Consider the following 21,488-nt stretch of genomic DNA (forward strand, 5'->3'; position numbering starts at 1 on the left):
CCAGATATCTGAGTTACCCATTCAGAAATAAAATAAAATCAATTAAAATGAATAAAACTTTAAGTCCAAAGAAATAAGACGGAAAACATCTTACTGTGGCTGTTTTCAATCTGTGTATTCTAATTCTCCCTGACACCTCGTGATCTTTGTACTTGGTGTTCTTTGGTCTGGAATATTTTTCCCAAACATCTGCATGGCTTGGTTCTTTATTTACCTGAGGTTCTTGTTGAAATACTACCCTGTTGGTAAAACTTTTTCTGATTGCCCTATGTAAAATAGCAACCACTCCATTCCCCCTTGCCCTGCTTTATTTTTTGCCCTAGCTCTTATCACCACCTGACATGTACTTATTTTTTTTGTTATCTATCTCTCCTAATTACAGTGTAAGTTCCATGAGAGTGAAGACCTGGTTTTGTTCATGGCTATGTCCCTAGAACAGTGCATAATACGGAGTAGGCTTCAAATACTTGAATAAGTGAATGGCCTACCTCTAATAACTGTTAGCCACAAATGTGGATGTCCATGCTTCTGAAATTAGGCTATGTTATAAATAACCTGGGAGGTACACAAAAACCATAAGATAAACATGGTATAATTTCCTAGATCTTTAATTTTTCAAACTGACAGTTTGATATAAAGTTCCTTATGGTAGAACCAACATGGATGTAGTTTGAATGCAAAATTAGAATGAAATTTGTGCTCAGACTATGTAGGGATTTTGTTTTATTCACTTCTTGTGTACCAAGCACATAGAACTATGCCTAGCATATGGTAGGCATTTAGTATTTATTAAAATCCCAAAGGGATGTATATTCATTCACCTCTGCTCTTGGAAAAGTTTGGGAAACACTAGCCTAAATCATACATTCGTGATAGTTTTCTGCCATTGCACATGCTGATGGCTATTTTGTGGTAACTGTTATATTACCTATTCATGTAAGAAAAAGGAAGAAGAATAACATTTCTTTGAGCATAGTAAGTATTAAACAGTTTTACAAATGAGAAACGAAGGCATAGAAAGAAGCAGATTGCCCAAGGTTCCAAAGTAGTATGTGTCATTTCTAGTTGGCTCCCAGAGTTCATGCTCCTAACTGTTATTTTGTTAGTTATCTGCTGCTGTGTAACAAATTATCCCAAACTTTAAAAGGTAAACATTTTATTATTTCATAGTGTGTCTCTCGGTCAGGAATCTAGGAGTAGCTCTGCTGGGTGGTTCAGGCTCAAGACCTCTTATGAGATTGCAGTGAAGATGTCAGCCAGGCTCGCAGTCATCTGAAAGTTTCATGGAGATGCTGCCGAGGTGGCTCACTGAGATAGACGGCAAATTCATCTCAGTACCTTACCACATGGATTCTCCATAGGTCTTATTGAGTATTTCATGACGTGGCAGTGGCTTGCTCCAGAGCAAGTGATCCAAAAGAACCAGGAGGAAACTACAGTGTCTTTTAAGAACTAGCCTTCGGGCCAGGCACAGTGGCTCACACCTGTAATCCCAGCACTTTGGGAGGCTGAGGCGGGTGTTGAGGTCAGGAGTTCAAGACCACCCTGGCCAAGATGGCGAAACCCCATGTCTACTAAAAAATACAAAAATTAGCTGGGCGTGGTGGCAGGCACCTGTAGTCCCAGCTACGTGGGAGGCTTGAACCCAGGAGGTGGAAGTTGCAGTGAGCTGAGATCATGCCACTGCACTCCAGCCTGGGTGACAGAGTGAGACTCTGTCTCAAAAGAAAAAAAAAAATAACTAGCCTTCGAAGTTACATGCTGTCATTTCCACAGTATCCTGTTGGTTATACTGATCAGCCCCATTCAGTATGGAATGGAACAACACACGGGTATGAATACCAGGAGACAGAGGTCATTGGAGGCCATCTTGAAGGCTGAGTACCCCAATTAGGCCATACTGTTTTTTAATATGCATACAAATTCCATAGAAGAGATATTATCTTCATTTTACAGATGAAGTTTTGTAACTTGTTCAAGATCACACAGCTAAGTAAATGATGGAGTTGGAATTCATATTCACATCTGTCTCACTCAGGACCCTGTGCTTTTTCCATTACACTCTGCTTCCTGCCAAGTAACAAGTCCTTTAGGTACTTATGGTTTTAAGAAAATAAACTTTAAAACACATTGACTTTAATAATGTCTTTATATTTTCAGCAGGCCTGATGCCGATGCAGCAACAAGGATTTCCTATGGTCTCTGTCATGCAGCCTAATATGCAAGGCATCATGGGAATGAATTACAGCTCTCAGATGTCCCAAGGACCTATTGCTATGCAGGTACTTGCTTCTTTAGTTGGTTTCTTACAAAGTTATTGTTTGTTGTTACGTTTATATATCAAGAGCTACAGGCTAAGAGCTTAATGTTACAATTAGAAATAAGCATAAATAAATGGCTTCCTTCAAACTAAAATGAAGATGTGTTCACCCTCCAAGAGTGAGGGAAAAGGCTAGGTGCAGTGGCTCATGCCTGTAATCCCAGCACTTTGGGAGGCCAAGGCGGGCAGATCACTTGAGGTCAGGAGTTCGAGACCAGCCTGGCCAACATGGTGAATCCCTGTTTCTACTAAAAATACAAAAATTACCTGGGCATGGTGGCATGTGCCTGTAGTCCCAGCTACTCGGGAGGCTGAGGCAGGACAATCCCTTAAACCCGAGAGGCGGAGGTTGCAGTGAGCCAAGATCATGCCACTGTACTCCAGCCTGGGCAACAAAGTGAGACTCCCGTCTCAAAAAAAAAAAAAAAGGCCAGAGGAAAAAAAGGTTTTTGCTTTTGTACTATTAACAGCTATCTTGAAGGCCATATACTGTATTTCTTTTTTACCTAATACTTTACTTATTTTTGCTTTTTTCAACTTATATTTTAGATTCAGGGGGCACGTTTGTAGGTTTGTTACACTAATATGTTGTGTGATGCTGAGGGTTGGGGTATGATGGAACCCATCACCCAGGTAGTGAGCATAGTACCAACAGGTAGTTTTTCAACCCTTCCCCCACTTTCTCCCGTCTTGTAGTCTCCAGTGTCTGTCGAGCCTATCTTTATGTCCATGTGCACCCAGTGTTTAGCTCCCACTTGTGAGAACATGCAGTATTTGGTTTTTTGTTTCTGCGTTAGTTTACTTATTTACCTAATACTTTAACATTTTCTATTTCTGTGTGTTTTGTTATACAGTATATACTTTTATACAGTAACACATGTATATAACTTATAAATAAGTGATATTAGGAGTTCATGACCAGAATTTTAAGTTGAAACCATTGTTGTTTTGAAGTCGATTATGCAAATAAAGCTTCTGTTTTGTGTTTAAAGGGTCAGGAAAACTTCCAGTGTCATTTTTTATCCGTCTCTAGAAGGAAGGGAATACATTGAAATTTTGTAGGTTTTTAATTCATGTTAAGCTAGCTTTCACTAGGCTGTGCTGCAGAAACAGTCCCCAGATCTCAGTGACTTAGAAAAGTTTATTCCTCACTTGTGATACATATCCTTATGGGTTAGTGCTGACTCTGCTCCATGTTTTCTTTATCCTAAGACCCTCAGCCAGGACATCCTAGGCTCTTGGCATAGGAAAAAGAGATGGCCAAACCCTGTGATGTCTTTTAAAGCTAACACTTGGAGGTAGCATTTATTAGTCACTTCTGCTCACCAAAGTAATGTGGCCTTAACATCAATAGGGGAGGAATATACCAGGACGAATGTAAACCACATAGGGATGTGTAGTTCTCTTAGAATAAAGGTAGCAAATGGCTGGGAGCAGTGGCTCACACCTGTAATCCCAGCACTTTGGAAGGCTGAGGTGGGCAGATCATGAGTTCAGGAGATCGAGACCAGCCTGACCAACATGGTGAAACCTCGTCTCTACTAAAAATACAAAAATTAGCCGGGCGTGGTGGTGCATGCCTGTAATCCCAGCTACTCAGGAGGCTGAGCAGGAGAATCGCTTGAACCCAGGAGGCAGAGGTTGCAGTGAGCTGAGATTGCGCCACCGCACTCCCGCCTGGGCGACAGAGTGAGATTCCATCTCAAAAAAAAAAAAAAAAAAAAGAATAAAGGCAGCAAATAACTAAAAACAATCTACCATAGAATACAATGTATTTTAAATTAAGACTTCATAAGCTTAATACTGAATCTTAATAACAATTGATACAAATTTTAAATCATTAATTTTTTAATATTAAATATTAATTACAATAATTATTATTGTAATTAATATAATTAAAATAATATTCATAAACATTATTTTATGACTTACACAATTATCTGAAAAATGTTTTTGGAGTTTGAAACCACCAAAAACAGTAAGAGTCTCTAATATGCAGAACAATAAGAAAAAAGTAAACTATGAGAGTTGTTAGTACCTTAATAATGTCCCTGAATATCAGAAGCTTGTGTATTAATGATTCTAAGACAAAGCAGCCAAAGTCTTTTTCTTTAACCTTTAATCTTGCTGACAGGCATTATACTGTTTGGAAGCTGCTCACCATTTTTTTTTTCTTTTTTGAGACGGAGTTTTGCTCTTGTTGCCCAGGCTGGAGTGCAATGGCATGATCTCGGCTCACTGCAACCTCCACCTCCCAGGTTCAAGCGATTCTCCTGCCTCAGCCTCCCAAGTAGCTGGTATTACAGGCATGTGCCACCAGGCCCGGCTAATTTTGTATTTTTAGTAGAGATGGGGTTTCGCCACGTTGACCAGGCTGGTTTCAAACCCCTGACCTCAGGTGATCTGCCTGCCTTGGCCTCCCGAAGTGCTGGGATTATAGGCATGAGCCACCACACCTGTCCGCCGCTCACCATTTTTTAAGGAGAAAAACATCCAGATTTTATTTCCCCCCACCCCGAAACTCAATAGCCCTAACCAACCAGGGACATACATGAAGCAAACCCATTGTTCCTTTAGTTATCTCTTAAGCCTTTAGAGATAAAAGTGATGATTCAGATAAAAGTCAACATAAAAAAATTTAGTCTTTTTTTTTTTTGAGACAGAGTCTGGCTCTGTTGCCCAGGCTGGAGTGCAGTGGTACAATCTCGGCTCACTGCAACTTCTGTCTCCTGGGTTCAAGCGATTCTCCTGCCTCAGCTTCCCAAGCAGCTGGGATTACAGATGCATGCCACCACATCTGGCTCATTTTTGTATTTTTAGTAGAGACAGCATTTCATAGTGTTGGCCAGGCTGGTCTTGAACTCTTGACCTCAAGTGATCCACCCGCTTTGGCCTCTCAAAGGGCTGGGATTACAGGTGTGAGCCATCACGCCGGCCAGAAATTTAGTCTTGATTATTATTATATTATTATTGATTATTATAATCTCTCCCTTCCCCAAAACACATAAAAAGAAAACACTCCTCATGATGTACAATACATTTTAAAATTATTATTCTGAAGCATTTCAAACATCTAGGCAAGTTTAGAGCACATGATGGACATGTGTAAACCTGTTGCAAGCTGTTGTGTTATTGTAAGAAATAATAGAAATCCTTTGCCCAGTTCCCCTATTGGTAAAACTTGTAGAAATATAGTAACACAACCAGCATATGGACATTGGCACAGCTGAGATACAGAACATTTCCATCTCCCCAAGGATCTCCTCACGTTGTCCTTTTGTAGCTGTATTCACTTCCTTCCTGCCCCACCTTACTCCTTTTGCATTCACTAGTGTGTTCCCCATTTCTATAATTTTGTGTTTTCAAAAATGTTATATAAATTGAATCATTAACCTTTTGGGTTTGGCGTTTGTCGCTTAGAATAATCCCTTCAGATTCATCCAAATTGTTGCATGTATCAGTAGTTCATTTTTTTATAATCGATGAGTAATAGTCCATGGTATGGATGTATGACAGTTTGTTTAACCTTTTGCTCACTGAAGGACATCAGAGTTGTTTACAATTTTTGGCTATTACAAATAAAGGTTTTTACGTGAACATATGTCCTCATTTCTTGGGATAAACGCCCAAGAGTGCAATTACTGGGTTGCATGGTATTGCATTTTCAGTTTTTTAAGATGCTGCCAAACTTTTTTCCAGAGTAGCTGTACTATTTTACATTCCCACCGGCAATGTATCAGAGGTTCAATTATACTGCATCCTTACCTGCATTTAGTGTCATTGTTTTTTGTTTAGCCATTCTCACAGGTACGTTGTAATATCTCATGGTTTTAATTTGCATGGTTTTAATGTGCAGATGATGTTGAGCATCTTTTCATTTGTTTATTTACCATCATTACATTTTCTTCAGAGAAATGCCTTTTCATAGCTTCTGACCATTTTCTAATTGCATTTTTTGGTATTACTATTGAATTTTGAGAGTTCTTTATATCTTTTAGGTACTAGTCCTTTGTCAGATATGTGGTTTACAAGTATTTTCTTCTTGTCTTTAGCTTGTCTTTTCACCCTCTTAACGGGGTCTTTTACAGAGCAAAAGTTCAATTTCGATGAAATTTAATTTACCAGTTTTTCCTATTATGGATCATGCATTGGTATAACTCTAAGAGTTCATTGCCTTGCCCTAGATTCTGAAGATTTTCTCCTATTTTTTTCTAAAAGTTTTATAGTTTTAATTTAAGTCCATGATCCATTTTAAGTTAATTTTTGTGTAAGATCTAAGACTTAGATTGAGGTTGTTTTTTATCTCTCTCTTTTTACCTATGCAAGTGTGATTGCTCCAGCAACATTTGTGGAAAAAGCTATTCTGCTTCCATTGAAATGCTTTCACATTTTTGTCAAAAATCAGTTGGGCATGCTTGTATGGATCTTTCTCTAGGTTCTCTGTTCTGTTCTATTGTTTTACGTATATGCCTGTTCGTTCACCAATAACACAGTCTTCATGACAGTAGCTATACGATAAGGTTGATTCCTCCTACATTCTTCTTCTTTTCAAAATTTAACTATTCTGGTTCCTCTGTCTTTCCATATTAATTTTGGGATAGTCTTGTCTATCTTTGGAAAAACTCTTGCTGGAGTTTTGATAGGCATTGTGTTAAACCTCTGTATGAATTTAGGGAGAATTGATGTCTTCCAACATATCAATATGGGATGTCTTTTCATTTGTTTAGATCTTTGGTTTCTTCTATCAGAAGACTATGTAAACTATCATTTACATAGTTTTCAGCATAAAAGTCACATCCATGTTTGGTTAGGTTTACATCTAAATATTTTGATTTTTTGAGTAATTATAATGGCGTTTTTTAAATGTCAGTGTTCACATATTCATTGCTAGTATATAGAAATACAATTGATTGTATATGTTTGTTTTATATCCTTCAACCTTACTGAACTCATTTTATTAGCTCTGGGAATTTTTTTGTGGATTCCATGGGATTTTTTATATGGGTAGTCATGTCCTACCTTTATCAAATTTTAACATGCCACATGTAAAACATGTTTTACATGTTTTTAAAGAATTGAAAAATACTTGCCTTCCTCTCCTTCCTCAGAAGTTGTTATCACTATCATGAATTCAGTGTTTATAGTTCTTGTATGTATTTTTATACTACTCTGTCACCCAGGCTTGGAGTGCAGTGGCGCGATCTCGACTCACTGCAGACTCCGCCTCCTGGGTTCAAGCAATTCTCCTGCCTCAGCATCCCTAGTACCAGGGATTACAGGTGCCCGCCACCTTGCCCAGCTAATTTTTGTATTTTAGTAGAGATGGGGTTTCACCATGTCGGCCAGGCTGGTCTCGAACTCCTGACCTCAAGCAGTCCACCCACCTCCGCCTCCCAAAGTGCTGGGATTACAGGCATGAGCCACTGCGCCTGGCCATATTTTTATACTTTTATTATTTTATATATTTGTATACTCATGAGCAATATATCATATTTCCTGGGTTTTAAATTTTATGTAAGTATGTACCCTTCAAATTCTTGACTTTTTAATTTAATATTGTTTTCCCCCAAGATTTATCCCTGTTGTAAAATTATGCCAAGTTCATTCATGGTAGCTGCTGTGTGGTATTTCATAGAGTGAATATATCTTGTTCTATTGACAGACATTTAAATTGCTTCTAATGTTTTGCTGTTTTGATCTAATTGATTTCTGAGTGTTCATTATATATTCTAGATTCTAATCCTTTGTAGTTACATGTGTTGCCAGTATCTTCTGCTAGTCGTTGGCATCTCTTTTAATTTTGTTTATAGTGTCATGTTGTGTCGAAATTAAGACAGATGGATAAATCATTTCTTTTTTTTTTCTGACTTATCTAAGACATTCTTCCCTACCTGTATCTTCTTATTTAAAAAAAGTTAAGTTTCTTTTCTTTTCTTTTTTTTTTTTTTTTGAGACAGAGTCTCGCCCTGTCGCCCAGGCTGGAATGTGGCGCAATCTCAGCTCACTGCAGCTGCCGCCTCCCGGGCTCAAGTAATTCACCTGCCTTAGCCTCCAGAGAAGCTGGGACTACAGGCATGCCCCATCATGCCTGGCTAATTTTTGTATTTTTAGTAGAGATGGGATTTTACCATGTTGTCCAGGCTGATCTGGAACTCCTGGCCTCAAGTGATCTGCCTGCCTCAGCCTCCCAAAGTGCTGGGATTACATGTGTGAGCCAATGCGCCTGGCCTGTCTTTTCAAATTAAGTCTCTAACCTACCTAGAATTGTTCTTTAGAATCAGTGTGTGGTAGAAGGATGTAATTTTATTATGTTCCATTGTAGTCAGTTGTTCCCAAATCATTTATAAATAGCCTTTTTTTTTTCCTTTTTGAGTCAGAGTCTTGCTGTCGCCCAGGCTGGAGTGCAATGACGCGATCTTGGCTTACTGCATGCTCCGCCTCCCGGGTTCACGCCATTCTCCTGCCTCAGCTTCCCGAATAGATGGGACTACAGGTGCCCGCCACCACGCCCGGCTAATTTTTTGTATTTTAGTAGAGATGGGATTTCATCGTGTTAGCCAGGATGGTCTTGATCTCCTGACCTCGTGATCCGCCCACCTCGGCCTCCCAAAGTGCTGGAATTACAGGCGTGAGCCACCGCACCCGGCCCTAAATAGCCCATTTTTAATTTATTGATTTCTATGATTATTCCTGTAATATCACATTTCTTTATATGCTTTGGATTAATTTCTGAGCTCATGTATTTGTCCCATTGCTGTATCTGTCTTTCCTTGCATCAGTAAATATCTTATGCCTTAATTATCTAGCCTGAAATAAGCATTGATACCTGGTAGTATGGATCATCCTTCTTCTTTTACAGAATTATAGCTGATTCGTGGTCCTTGCCCTTCAGTATAATTTTAAGATCAACTTGTCAAAACACTGTTGGGGCTCTGACTGAAATGGACACATTTACTCTTTTAGTCTTAACTGTCATACTATACTTCTCAACTTATTGAAATCTTAAGTGCCATCAGTAGTTTATCAAATGTATCTCAGATTTCTGAGTTCTTTCTTTTGTTATGTCATCCATTCAGTATATAATTAAAGACTAGTATCTCTTAACCTTTTAGTTTATTTAGGTTTCAAAAGTCTGTTAAAAGTTAGACAGTCCCTCCTTTCCAGGTGTTGGGGAAACACAAAATGCCATTTAGTAAATTTGAATGTTCCTCAAGAAAGGAGTTTGTAAGTAAGAAGGCAATATGCATAACACCTTTCTTTCTTTCATTCTTTATTATTTTTGTAGAATACTTTGTCTTATTTTTAATCTCTGATTTGGGTAGTTTCTTTTGTATTTTATATACTTTGGGTGAAATGAGTAAAAAAAAAAAAAAAAGAAAAATTTAATTCTAGGACTGTGATACTAATTTTTAGCAGGAAGAGATCAATACTATGATTTAAAATAAGTATACACAGCTATCTCCACCCAAGATTTAGAATAGACAATGTTAGCAATAAACCAATATTGTGTGTAACTCCAGTTGTACAGTGCTAGAAACCCTCCAAAGGCATTCCAAGCTGGCTGGGCGTGGTGGCTCATGCCTGTAATCCCAGCACTTTGGGAGGCCAAGGTGGGTGGATCGCTTGAGGTCAGGAATTCGAGACCAGCCTATCCAACCTGGTGAAACCCCATCTCTACTGAAAATACAAAAATTAGTTGGGCGTGGTGGCACATGCCTATAGTCTCAGCTACTTGGGAGGGCTGAGGTGGGAGAATCACTTTAGCCTGGGAGGTGGAGGTTGCAGTGAGCTGAGATTGCACTACTGCATCCCAACTTTGGTGACAGAGTGAGACCCTGTCTCAAAAAAAAAAGAATTTAAAGTGAATCCTCAATGTTTTTCTCTCCAGCATGGTTCAGTGGTTTTTGTATAAGCATGGAGAAGTCGATTAGTTGATTCTAATCAGGGGTGAAGTTTCCCGGGAGACCATGTTAAGGAATTGACAATTAAGGGAATTAAGGATATTTACAAGGGCATTTAATATGGAACCCTAGAATCTAAGTTAAGCAAGAAGGGAAGTGAGGATATAATGAAGATGATTAATCATGAGAAAAGTGGCAAAATTAACAGGTGGAACCTACAAAATAAGCTCACGGAAAAAAAAATAAATTAACAGGTGGGAGATATTAATGAGATAGGAGAATTACTGGTCTAGATGAGCTAGAAGGATAGGAGGTGGTGGTCAAGTGTCGGGATGCCTAACATCCAGATTTTGGACATGACACAGTCTTTGGTGCAGATAGATCACGGGTATTACCATGGAATAGGAAGCTGGAATTGTATGTTGGGCATGATTGTGATGAGGAGGCTAAAGACCTGGAAGACCACACAGTGTTAGGTGAGTTACCCAGGTGGGTGATTGTTGACGTTACCAAGAGCAGTTTGGGGGTAGAATGGAAGACAGCAATGTCTGAAGTGTTCAACTGAAGAGTGAGGAAGTTGAGGGTCAGCAGATGACATGAACAAGATCGGATAGTAGATGATGAAGTCTGTTAGTGAGAAATTAAAATGTATTCAGGTTTTTGAAGGTAGAGAGAAGAGAAAAGGTTTAGAAGAAGCAAGGAGGAATATTCCCCACTTACAGGAAATATAGAAGAGAAGTAGCAGTCTCCAAATGAGAGTGTTTCACAGACAGACTTTAGTTAGGGACAGAAGGGGAACTTTTCAGGGAGAAGGTTGAGTAGTAGAAGAGTTTTCACTCATTAAAAATTAGCCATTTAATTATTGTCATTGTCATCATTCTTAATATTAGATTTTGAGCCAGGTGCCATCGAGGGCACACGCTTATAGCCCTAGCTACTCTGGGGCTGAGGCGGGAGGATCTCTTGAGCCCAAGAGTTGGAGGCTGCAGTGAGTTGTGATTGCGCCTTTGCTCTCCAGCCTGGGTGACACAACGAGACCCTGTCTCTAAAAACATAATATTATTAAATTTTGTGATTAGCTATTGTGTTATTCTTATTTCTGGACACTTTAACAAACTTTATAATATTGTATTATGTAATTTTTTATTGAATATGTGTCATTTTCTATAAAAGTTTGACTATTAGGCCTTTGATAACATCAAAATATTCATTATCCTCTCATATATATTGGAAAATCAGATTTAATTTCATTTGTGTTATGTTTACCATATGCCAGGCTCTTACCTATTATTGCAAATATGAAAATATATAAGATATAATGCCTCTTCTCAAAGAGGATTAGTGAGCTCACAAGAATATAACTTGTGGGCATATAGTTCCATAACACACCAATCAGACTATTAGCAGTGGTCACCTCTGGGACAGTGAAGGGAATGGAGGGGTTAGATATTAAGGGGAGCCTTCCATTTTTAGCATCTTTTAATATAATATATTTCTTTGTATATTTGCATCTTTTATTTATTTGCATCTTTGCATCTTTTAATCCAATATATTTCTATTTTTTACAAATAAAAGTATTAAGATAGAATTTATGGAAGTCACATTTTTGTGTGTGATAATTAAAGGGATAAATTGTGTTTTTTAAACCTTTGTCTATTTCTTCTAGGCAGGAATACCAATGGGACCAATGCCAGCAGCGGGAATGCCTTACCTAGGACAAGCACCCTTCCTGGGCATGCGTCCTCCAGGCCCACAATACACTCCAGACATGCAGAAGCAGTTTGCCGAAGAGCAGCAGTAAGAGATCACCAGAATTAAAGGATAACAAAGATACATTATAGCATCTATCTTAAGAATTGTCTAATGATCTCTAGTGCAGATTTGAAACTAAAACAGTCAAAAGTTGTCTTTAAAACTCTTAAGGGCTGGCCCAGTGGTTCATGCCTATAATCCCAGCACTTTGGAAGGCTGGGGCGGGCAGATTGCTTGAGCCCAGGAGTTCGAGACCAGCCTGAGCAACATGGTAAAACCCTGTCTCTACAAAAAATACAAAATATTAGCCAGGCTTGGTGGCTCATGCCTGTAGTCCCAGCTGCTCAGGAGGCTGAGGTGGGAGGATCACCTGGGCCCTGAGGTTGAGGCTGCAGTCAGCCGTGATCATGCCACGGTACTCCAGCTTCGGTAACAGAGTGAGACCCTGTTTAAAAACAAAAACAAAAAAGCCTCTTTAAACTACCATTATTATAAGTTTAGAGTCAAAAAGGACCTTAGAGATCCTGTAATTCAACCCTCTTGTTTTATATCTAGTGAAAGTGAAGTCCAGGAAAATGAAACAACTTGTCAGTCCAGGTTACACAGTTACCAGCAAAGCCTGGACCCAAAGGCAGGCTTCCTGATTCCCAAATCATTACTCTTTCTGCTGTATGACACTGCCTTCCCAAGCAGGTTCTTTTTTAATATGCAGAGCAAAGTGTGTTCTTATGTTTGTCTGCCTGTTTTTTGAGAATACTTTTGTATGCAAAAGCTTGTTTCCTCCTCTTGCAAATTAGATGAGAAATAAATTCATATACATAATTTAGGTAAATCATTCTTTAGACTCGTCAAATATTTTGGAATTAATATAGTGAGGAAACAGGATTGTCGTAAGAAAACTAGATATTTAGCAATGAAATTTACACTTCTGGAAGTGCAACATGATATTGCTGAAACTGTTAGAAATCTGAATATAAAACACAGTGTATAATCCCGGGAGCTGGTTCTTTATTAGATCATTTTTCCTTCAGGAAACGATTTGAACAGCAGCAAAAACTCTTAGAAGAAGAAAGAAAAAGACGCCAGTTTGAAGAGCAGAAGCAAAAGCTCAGACTTTTGAGCAGTGTGAAACCCAAGGTAGTATTTCAATACTTCTCTTCACCCAGAACATACACACCCTGAATGTGCCTCTTCCCACTCATTGAGTGGATTTCGTCACTGGGGCACCAGCCCAAGCTGAGGCTGTGATTGATTCTTCTCATTTTGGTTTATCTAATTACTAATGTGAAAGATTTTTCATTTTCTGTAAAGATACACTGCTGTCAATGAGAATAGGCTATCAGCCATTATCTTTTCGGCTCTTTTTTAGTATCATGGCAATGTTTATAATCTTTTTCTTAGGAAGCAGTAATCCTGAATTTAGTGATATTTCATATTTCTCTTAGAGCCTTCACAGGACACTTAATATCAAACAGGTCTATCCTAAAGTATTTATACATTGGCCTTGTAATGTTTTTATTTTCTGTGGAGTGTCATTGTTTAATCATTTACCAATGTCTTGCTGACTTGGATAATTCATTATCAGAAGTATGTGGTAAAAATATTGGAAATAGATGAATATCTGTGCTTTTCTTAATTTGGGAGGGTTTAGGATACAGTGAGGGATAAGTAAAGAAATACGCATATATTTGTTGTCTCTTAGACAGGAGAGAAGAGTAGAGATGATGCTTTGGAAGCCATAAAAGGAAATTTAGATGGGTTTTCCAGAGATGCAAAAATGCACCCTACTCCAGCATCGCACCCCAAGAAACCAGGTAGTTTTAAGAGGCATTATATTTTTCTTTTCTGGGAAGGTGATTTATGTAGTCCCTGTTTCTTTACCTCGCCATTATATAATGTAGAACTCTTCCTTCAAGCTAAGTACAGATTGGGATGTTCTCAAATATACAGTGGCTTAAGAGCTCTGGTCTGGATAACAACTGTCTTGGGAGGAAAAAACCTCTTTGTCTTCTAATTAAATATCAGTATGACAATTTCACCTGTAAGTTTTCTGTATATAAATATGTTAACATTAGTAAAATCTATTCACTCAGAGCAAATGTAATAAAGGAGTTTACCATTTAATTCTCATTGTTTTATAGTAATTTTTATGAACTAGCTCTGATTTCATTACTTAATGTGATTAAACTTACAAATTCTTAAAATGCCTCATTTAAAAAAATCATGAGTGTGATAATGCTCTTCTTGAAATTTTAGTTTCCCTAATGCATTTCTTTGTAATTTTTATCATCATTTATTGTCAGGTAAGCAAAAAGAAACGTCCCTGTTTTAGAGCAGGGTAAAGGGATTGGAGGTTGGGGTTTGGTTGTTCTTTTGAACATTTAGCAGTTGAAATGAGTCTTATATTTGCATAATTGTTACCACATTATTTTTAAAAATTCAACATTTCAAGCCAGGTGCCATGGCTCATGCCTGTAATCCCAGCACTTTGGGAGGCCGAGGCGGGTGGGATCACTTGAGGTCAGGAGTTCAAGACCAGCCTGGCCAACATGGTGAAACCCTGTCTCTACTAAAAATACAAAAATAAGCTGGGCATGGTGGTGCATGCCTGTATTCCCAGCTACTCGGGAAGCTGAGGCAGGAGAATCACTTGAACCCGGGAGGCGGAGGTTACAGTGAGCCGAGATCATGCCACTGCCCGCTCCAACTTAGGCATCAGAGCAAGACTCCATCTCAAAAAACAAAAAAAAACAAATTCAACGTTTTGACATTTTATCAGCTGATTCCAAGAAAACATACCTAATAGGTGAACAGTTTTCATAAATCATTTAGCCAGCCAAGAAAGTACTATCTTCTGCTGGAAAATGTTGCGTTGATAAATTTTATCTTGAACCCTTGTATTATAGTACCTTTCATGGGTGATATCAAGAGGGAATAATCACTGGCATAGTAACCAGTTCTTGATTTTTCCGGGACAACTTTGACTCCGTTCTGTTAATTTCACTTAAGATTCCCATTCCAAAAGTATGCCCCAAAATAAAATATACAAGATTGAAAAGAAAACAGATATTAGCAATCAGGCCGAGATTAGAAAGGAAAAACATATCTAAAAATGAAAATTATAAGGTGAATAAGCTAGTCAAGAAGTAATTTAGGAATATATATTAGAAGTTAATACTAAAACTAGACCTAGGCTGGAGGTTAGGAAAAGTAGAGAAAGGCAGTCAGGAGTTCAAGACCAGCGTGACCAACATGGTGAAACCCCATCTCTACTAAAAATACAAAAAATTAGCCAGGCATGGTGGCACGTCCCTATAATCTCAGTCACTTGGTAGGCTGAGGCAAGAGAATAGCTTGAACCTGGGAGATAGAGGCTGCAGTGAGTCGAGACTGCGCCACTGCACTCCAGCCTGGACGACAGAGTGAGACTCCATCTCAAAAAAAAAAAACCAAAAACCTAGTCCTAAAGTATTTATAGAAAGAGTTTCCAGCCATTCTACCACCAAAGGCACCTTTTAAATTTCTCTTTATAGATTGTTTATCTTAAAATACTGAATATACAAACTATATTGATCATATAACTTTTTTTTTGAGACAGGGTCTCATTCTATTGCCCTAGTGCGGTGACATGATCACAGTTCACTGCAGCCATGACCCCCCAGGCTCAGACAATCCTACCACTTCAACCTCACGAGTAACCGGGACTACAGATGCGCACCACCACGCCTAGCTAATTTTTGTATTTTTTGTAGAGACGGGATTTCACCATGTTGCCCTGGCTAGTCTCAAACTCCTGGGCTCAAGCAGTCCACCTGCTTTAGCCTTCCAAAGTGCTAGGATTACAGGTGTGAGCAACTGTGCCTGGCCCATCATTTAACTTTTATACTTCCTTTTAATCATATACCTAGCTGCTAGAGTTGGTATGGGCCAAAATATATTCCACGTAGAAGTCACACATTCCAGCCAAATGCAAAGAAACATTGGTTTGGTCTTTACAGTATATCCCAAGGAAATAGGGTCCATTTAAAAAATATTTTAAGTAGCTGGGAACCCAAATTGAGAACCTAAATCCAGCCTTGGTAATTGTTGGGAGACTTGGAATACAATGTGGGAGGGCTTTTTCTTTTTTAAACAAACTTGATTAAGGCAATAATTTTGCATATTTTGCATCTTTCTTAGAACTTTCAGTGCATCCAGGTTTTATTGCATTGATCCTAAAGAGAGGAAAGAAGTATGCAGGGTCTCCATTTTTCAGACAAGAGCCATTTCTTAAAAAAAAGACTACTCCTGAGCTTCAAGTCAGTGACAAAAAAAAAGACCGCTTATTGTGACAATAGACTTTAGTCATATTAAAGCAATTCAAAGTAATTTAAAATGTGGGGAGGCCAGGTGCGGTTGCTCAAGCCTATAATCCCAGCACTTTGGGAGGCCGAGGTGGGTGGATCACCTGAGGTCGGGAGTTCAAGACCAGCCTGACCAACATGGCAAAACCCTGTCTCTACTAAAAATACAAAATTAGCCAGGTGTGGTGGCGCATGCCTGTAATCCCAGCCATTCAGGAGGCTGAGGCAGGAGAATCTCTTGAACCCAGGAGGCAGAGGTTGCTGTGAGCGGAGATCATGCCATTGTACTCCAGCCTGGGCGACAGAGCCAGACTCTGTCTCAAAAAAAAAAAAAAAGAAAAAAAAATGTGGGGCCAGGAGTGGTGGTGCACACCTGTAATCCCAGCTACTCAGGAGGCTGAGGCAGAAGAATTGCTTGAACCTGGGAGGCAGAGGTTGCAGTGAGCTGAGATTGTGCCACTGCACTCCAGCCTGGGCGACAGAGCTAGACTCCATCTCAAAAAAACAAAAACAAAAACAAAACAAGGTGAGGCATGGTGGCTCACGCCTATAATCCCAACACTTTGGGAGACCAAGGCAGGCAGATCACCTGAAGTCAGGAGTTCGAGACCAGCCTGGCCAACATGGTGAAATCCCATCTCTACTAAAAATACAAAAATTAGCCGGGCGTGGTGATGGGCACCTGTAGTCCCACCTACTTGCGAGGCTGAGGCACGAGAATCACTTGAACCTGGGAGGCAGAGGTTGCGGTGAGCTGAGATTGTGCCACTGTACTCTAGCCTGGATGACAGAGGGAGACCCAGTATCATCATCATCATAATAATAGTAATAATAATAATAAATGTGAAGAAGCAACAATAAAATAGTATTGTTAATGAGCTTCATGTTAAATGTAGCCCCAGTAGAGCAGGTTTATATAATAATAAGTGAATTTTACATTTAACAATAAAAAGCCACAGTGACATTTATATCCTTTAGTGCCAAAGATCTTTTAAAGGTAGTTGTAGTCTTCAGGCAGGGTTTACTTTCTTAAATTGACTATAGTTGTTTGATTCAGCTCTTCGTGATATCCTAATATTGATGCTTTTCACAAGAAAATATCACCTTAATAATGTGTTTAATGTTCTTGTCTTGGCCAGGCATGGTGGCTCATGCCTGTAATCCCAGTGCTTTGGGAGGCCAAGGTGGGCGGATCACCTGAGGTCAGGAGTTCAAGACCAGCCTGGCCGATATGGGGAAACCCCCGTCTCTACTAAAAATACAAAAATTGGGCTGGGCGTGGGGACTCACACCTGTAATCCCAGCACTTTGGGAGGCCAAGGCAGGTAGATCATGAGGTCAGGAGTTCAAGACCAGCCTGGCCAAAATGGTGAAACCCTGTCTCTACTAAAAATACAAAAGTTAGCTGGGTGTGGTGGCACGCACCTGTAGCCCCAGCTACTTGGGAGTTTGAGGCAGAAGAATCACTTGAACCCAGGAGGTGGAGGTTGCAGTGAGCCGAGATCGTGCCACTGCACTCAAGTCTGGGCGACAGAGCAACAGTCTGGGCGACAGAGCAAGACTCCGTCTCACACACATACACACACACACACACACACACACGCGAAATACAAAGATTAACTGGGCATGGCGGTGCGTACCTGTAGTCCCAGCTACTTGAGAGTCTGAGGCAGAAAAATCTCTTGAACCGGGGGAACAAAGCAGAGGTTTCAGTGAGCTGAGCTCATGCCATTGCACTCTAGCCTGGGCATCACAGCAAGATTCCATCTCAAAAAAAAAAAAAGTTCTTTTGTAATTTTTATTTCTCATATGGTAACTTTACTGAAATATGATCTATGCAAGTGTGTGGATCGGGCATGATATTTCAAAAATTACAGCTTTGTATTGTGCATTATTTCTTACTGAATTTCTTAATAAATAATGAAATTTAGTCATCATGGTATATATCTGTCCAAAATGTATTCAGCACTATATTGGTAGGTTTTCTTATATCTGATGTATATTGGTTTGAGATAATATTATCTAGATAAACAGATCATTTCAATTGCAAAAATAATCATCACTTTGACGTAAATCATTAATGGTCTCAGGGGAAAAATTATTAATCTAATAAAAGAAAGACAGTCAAGGCCAGGAGCTCGAGACCAGCTTGGGCAACATAGTGAGACACCATCTCTATGAAAAAAAAAAAAGAAAGGAAGAATTAGCTGGGTATGCTGGCATGTGCCTATATTCCTAGCTACTCAGGAGGCTGAGGCTGAAGGATTGCTTGATCCCACGAGTTTCAGGCTGCTATGATCATGAGCTATGAGCATGCCACAGCACTGTAGCCTAGGTGACAGAGCAAGATCCTGTCTCTAAAATAAATGAATAGATACATGTATTTTTAGTTTTACCTTTTTTGAACCAAATACAAAATAGCTACTAAAACTCCCCTTTAAAAAGACATAAAATTGTGTATGAATAGACATCAAAGTGTTTTACATGCATCATGCAATTCCATTTGACTATTGTTACTTGTTATTTCTTGTTCACCTCCACTATTTATGTTTCAATATATTCTTTGGAATTGTACTACATCTTAATTCCTTTTTCTCTGTTGGTTTCCATTTTTGTGTGTTTCATTGCCATTTTCCATTTTGCAGATTGCCCCACATCATCTCATTCTACTAAAACTGTCTCCCCATCACCTGCCTTTCTTGATGAAGAAGAATTCAGTGACTTTATGCAGGGGCCTGTTGAAGTTCCCCCATGTGGGCCTTCTTCCACGTCCCAGCCCTTTCAGTCTTTCCACCCCTCCACCCCACTTGGCCAGTTGCATACACAGAAGGCTGGGACACAGCCTCTCCCTCCAAGTCAGAGTCCAGTGCCTTTTGCCTTACATGGCGTCCCTGGGCAAATTCCTTACTTCTCTACTGCTTCAGCCTCACACAGTGTACCAGAAGCAGGTAACTCTTAGCACTATTAATGAAAATATTCTTAAGATATCCTGGGATAACTTATTTCTGTTATATAAGTAGAATAATCCAGTGATGTTGGCAAATAAACATGCACATAAATGTATGACTGCTGTTGAAATTCAACAAAACAAGTGTCTAGATTTTTAAGTTCTGGGGTCTTGACATTCCAGAAAGGTGATTTAAAACTTTTGCTCCTCAACTAGGAGCACTTTAAACTGCCTTATAACTTTAAAAGAAATCTTCTGATTTTTCCAGAAGATTGTTGTTTGGGAGATTCACCGATATCATTTTCTTAAGAATAAGGAGCTAGGAAAGGCTTCTTTAGAAAGTACTCTTTCAGCTTCAGTGACAGGGCACTTGGGGGCAGAAGCCCAGGTTGTTCATTTACTGTCAATTTGTCCTTGGTGTGCCTTAGATTTTGTCATCTATAAAATGAATAGAGACAGCTACACATCCTGGCTTGAGACAGGGTGCTGGGAGGGATCTTGGCAGACATGTACTTAGTCCAGACTGTCTCATTTGATGGACATGGAAACAGACCAAGAGATGATGATGATGTTACTGGCCAGAGGCCTCCCTAGGAGTTAGTGGAAGTGTTATCTTATGTAGGTTGTCAGATTTCAAAGGTAGTGCTCCTTCCTTCCACTACACTCTTCCACCTACTGTCTCATAGAATTCTTTAGAATCACAGTAGATAATTATGTTTACATTCTCTAAAATCTCTGAAGTCTCTCAAGTCCTATACAAATGTGCAGTGATTGAATTATTTCAACGTTTACCTTTTTTTTTTTTTGAGACAGAGTCTTGCACTGTCATCCAGGCTGGAGTGCAGTGGCGTGATTTCAGCTCACTGCAACCTCCGCCTCCTGGGTTCAAGTGATTCTCCTGCCTCAGCCTCCCGAGTAGCTGAAATTACAGGTGCCCGCCACCACGCCTGGCTAATTTTTTGTATTTTTAGTAGAGATGGGGTTTCATTATGTGGGTCAGGCTGGTCTTGAACTCCTGACCTCATGGTCTGCCTGCCTTGGCCTCCCAAAGTGCTGGGATTACAGGCTTGAGCCATGGTGCCTGGCCACAATGTTTACATTATATGTGGCAGGGCCTCCCTTTAGAATATGGGGGTGAGCTGGGCACCGTGGCTCACTTCTGTAATCCCAGCACTTTGGGAGGCTGAGGTGGGTAGATCACCTCAGGTCAGGAGTTCGAGACCAGCCTGTCTAACATGGCGAAACCCCGTCTCTACTAAAAATACAAAACTTAGGCAGGCTTGGTGGCGGGCGCCTATAATCTCAGCTACTAAGGAGGCTGAGGCAGGGGAATCGCTTGAACCTGGGAGGCAGAGGTTGCAGTGAGCTGAGATCATGCCAGTACACTACAGCCTGGGCGACAGAGTGAGATTCCATCTCAAAAAAAAAAAAAGAATATGGGGGTGGAGATGGATGGTTAAAAAGATTAGACATATACAGTTATATACAAATAATCCTTCATGCTCTTTGTTTAGGCCCTTCCTTGGAGGAGAAGTTCCTAGTATCTTGTGATATAAGTACATCTGGGCAGGAACAAATTAAATTAAATACTTCTGAAGTTGGCCACAAAGCCCTAGGCCCAGGTTCCAGTAAGAAGTATCCCAGTTTAATGGCCAGTAACGGGGTTGCTGTAGATGGATGTGTAAGTGGTACCACCACTGCAGAGGCAGAAAATACTTCAGATCAAAACCTGTCAATTGAAGAGAGTGGTGAGCTCGTGAAACATTCAGCAAAAAACTTGTTTAACCAAACGTTGCTCAAATGCTAACACCTTAAGCATTAATCTTCAAATGAATGCTGCTTGATTTTGCTAATCGAAATTTTGCTTGTAATATATTTAATGCATTCCTTTCTCCAATTAACCCCTAAGATTTTGCTCTGAATTCTTTCAACACACTGTTACTCCTTTTTTAAAATGATTTTGATAACTGGTTTTCTTAATTGGAATCATTTCTGATTTAAAATTTTCTTTCCTTTTATTTTATAAAAACTCTCTTTTTCCCCCCCTTATACTTTCTGTTCTTCCATAAAGGTTGAAAAGTTAAAATGTAACTGGAAAAGTCACCAATGAGAATATAGTTTTGGTTTCTCTAAAATAAATCATATGCACCACTGCCTAAAAGATCTAAATTGTATAAATTCAACCCTCAGAAATGAATTAGAATGTGGGCAGCGTAGGAGGCAAA

General features: G+C 39.5%; 1 protein-coding gene across 37 annotated transcripts in view; it reads left to right on the forward strand.

Annotated features, from left to right (window-relative positions):
• SYNRG (synergin gamma) overlaps positions 1-21,488 on the forward strand; it is a 93,044-nt gene that overhangs the window by 10,921 nt on the left and 60,635 nt on the right. For 6 of the 37 annotated variants that reach the window (XM_034942023.3, XM_034942021.3, XM_008971214.5 and 3 more), the window contains exons 3-8: positions 2,161-2,282; positions 11,888-12,018; positions 13,005-13,110; positions 13,676-13,787; positions 18,962-19,264; positions 20,778-21,011. In XM_034942023.3, the coding sequence (XP_034797914.3) occupies positions 2,161-2,282; positions 11,888-12,018; positions 13,005-13,110; positions 13,676-13,787; positions 18,962-19,264; positions 20,778-21,011 (1,008 nt within the window). The remainder of the gene's footprint in view (positions 1-2,160; positions 2,283-11,887; positions 12,019-13,004; positions 13,111-13,675; positions 13,788-18,961; positions 19,265-20,777; positions 21,012-21,488) is intronic. The other 31 variants (XM_055100978.2, XM_034942022.3, XM_063599112.1 and 28 more) reach the window with 7 other exon arrangements.

Source organism: Pan paniscus, chromosome 19, assembly GCF_029289425.2.
Source record: "Pan paniscus chromosome 19, NHGRI_mPanPan1-v2.0_pri, whole genome shotgun sequence".
Taxonomy (NCBI): Eukaryota; Metazoa; Chordata; class Mammalia; order Primates; family Hominidae; genus Pan; species Pan paniscus.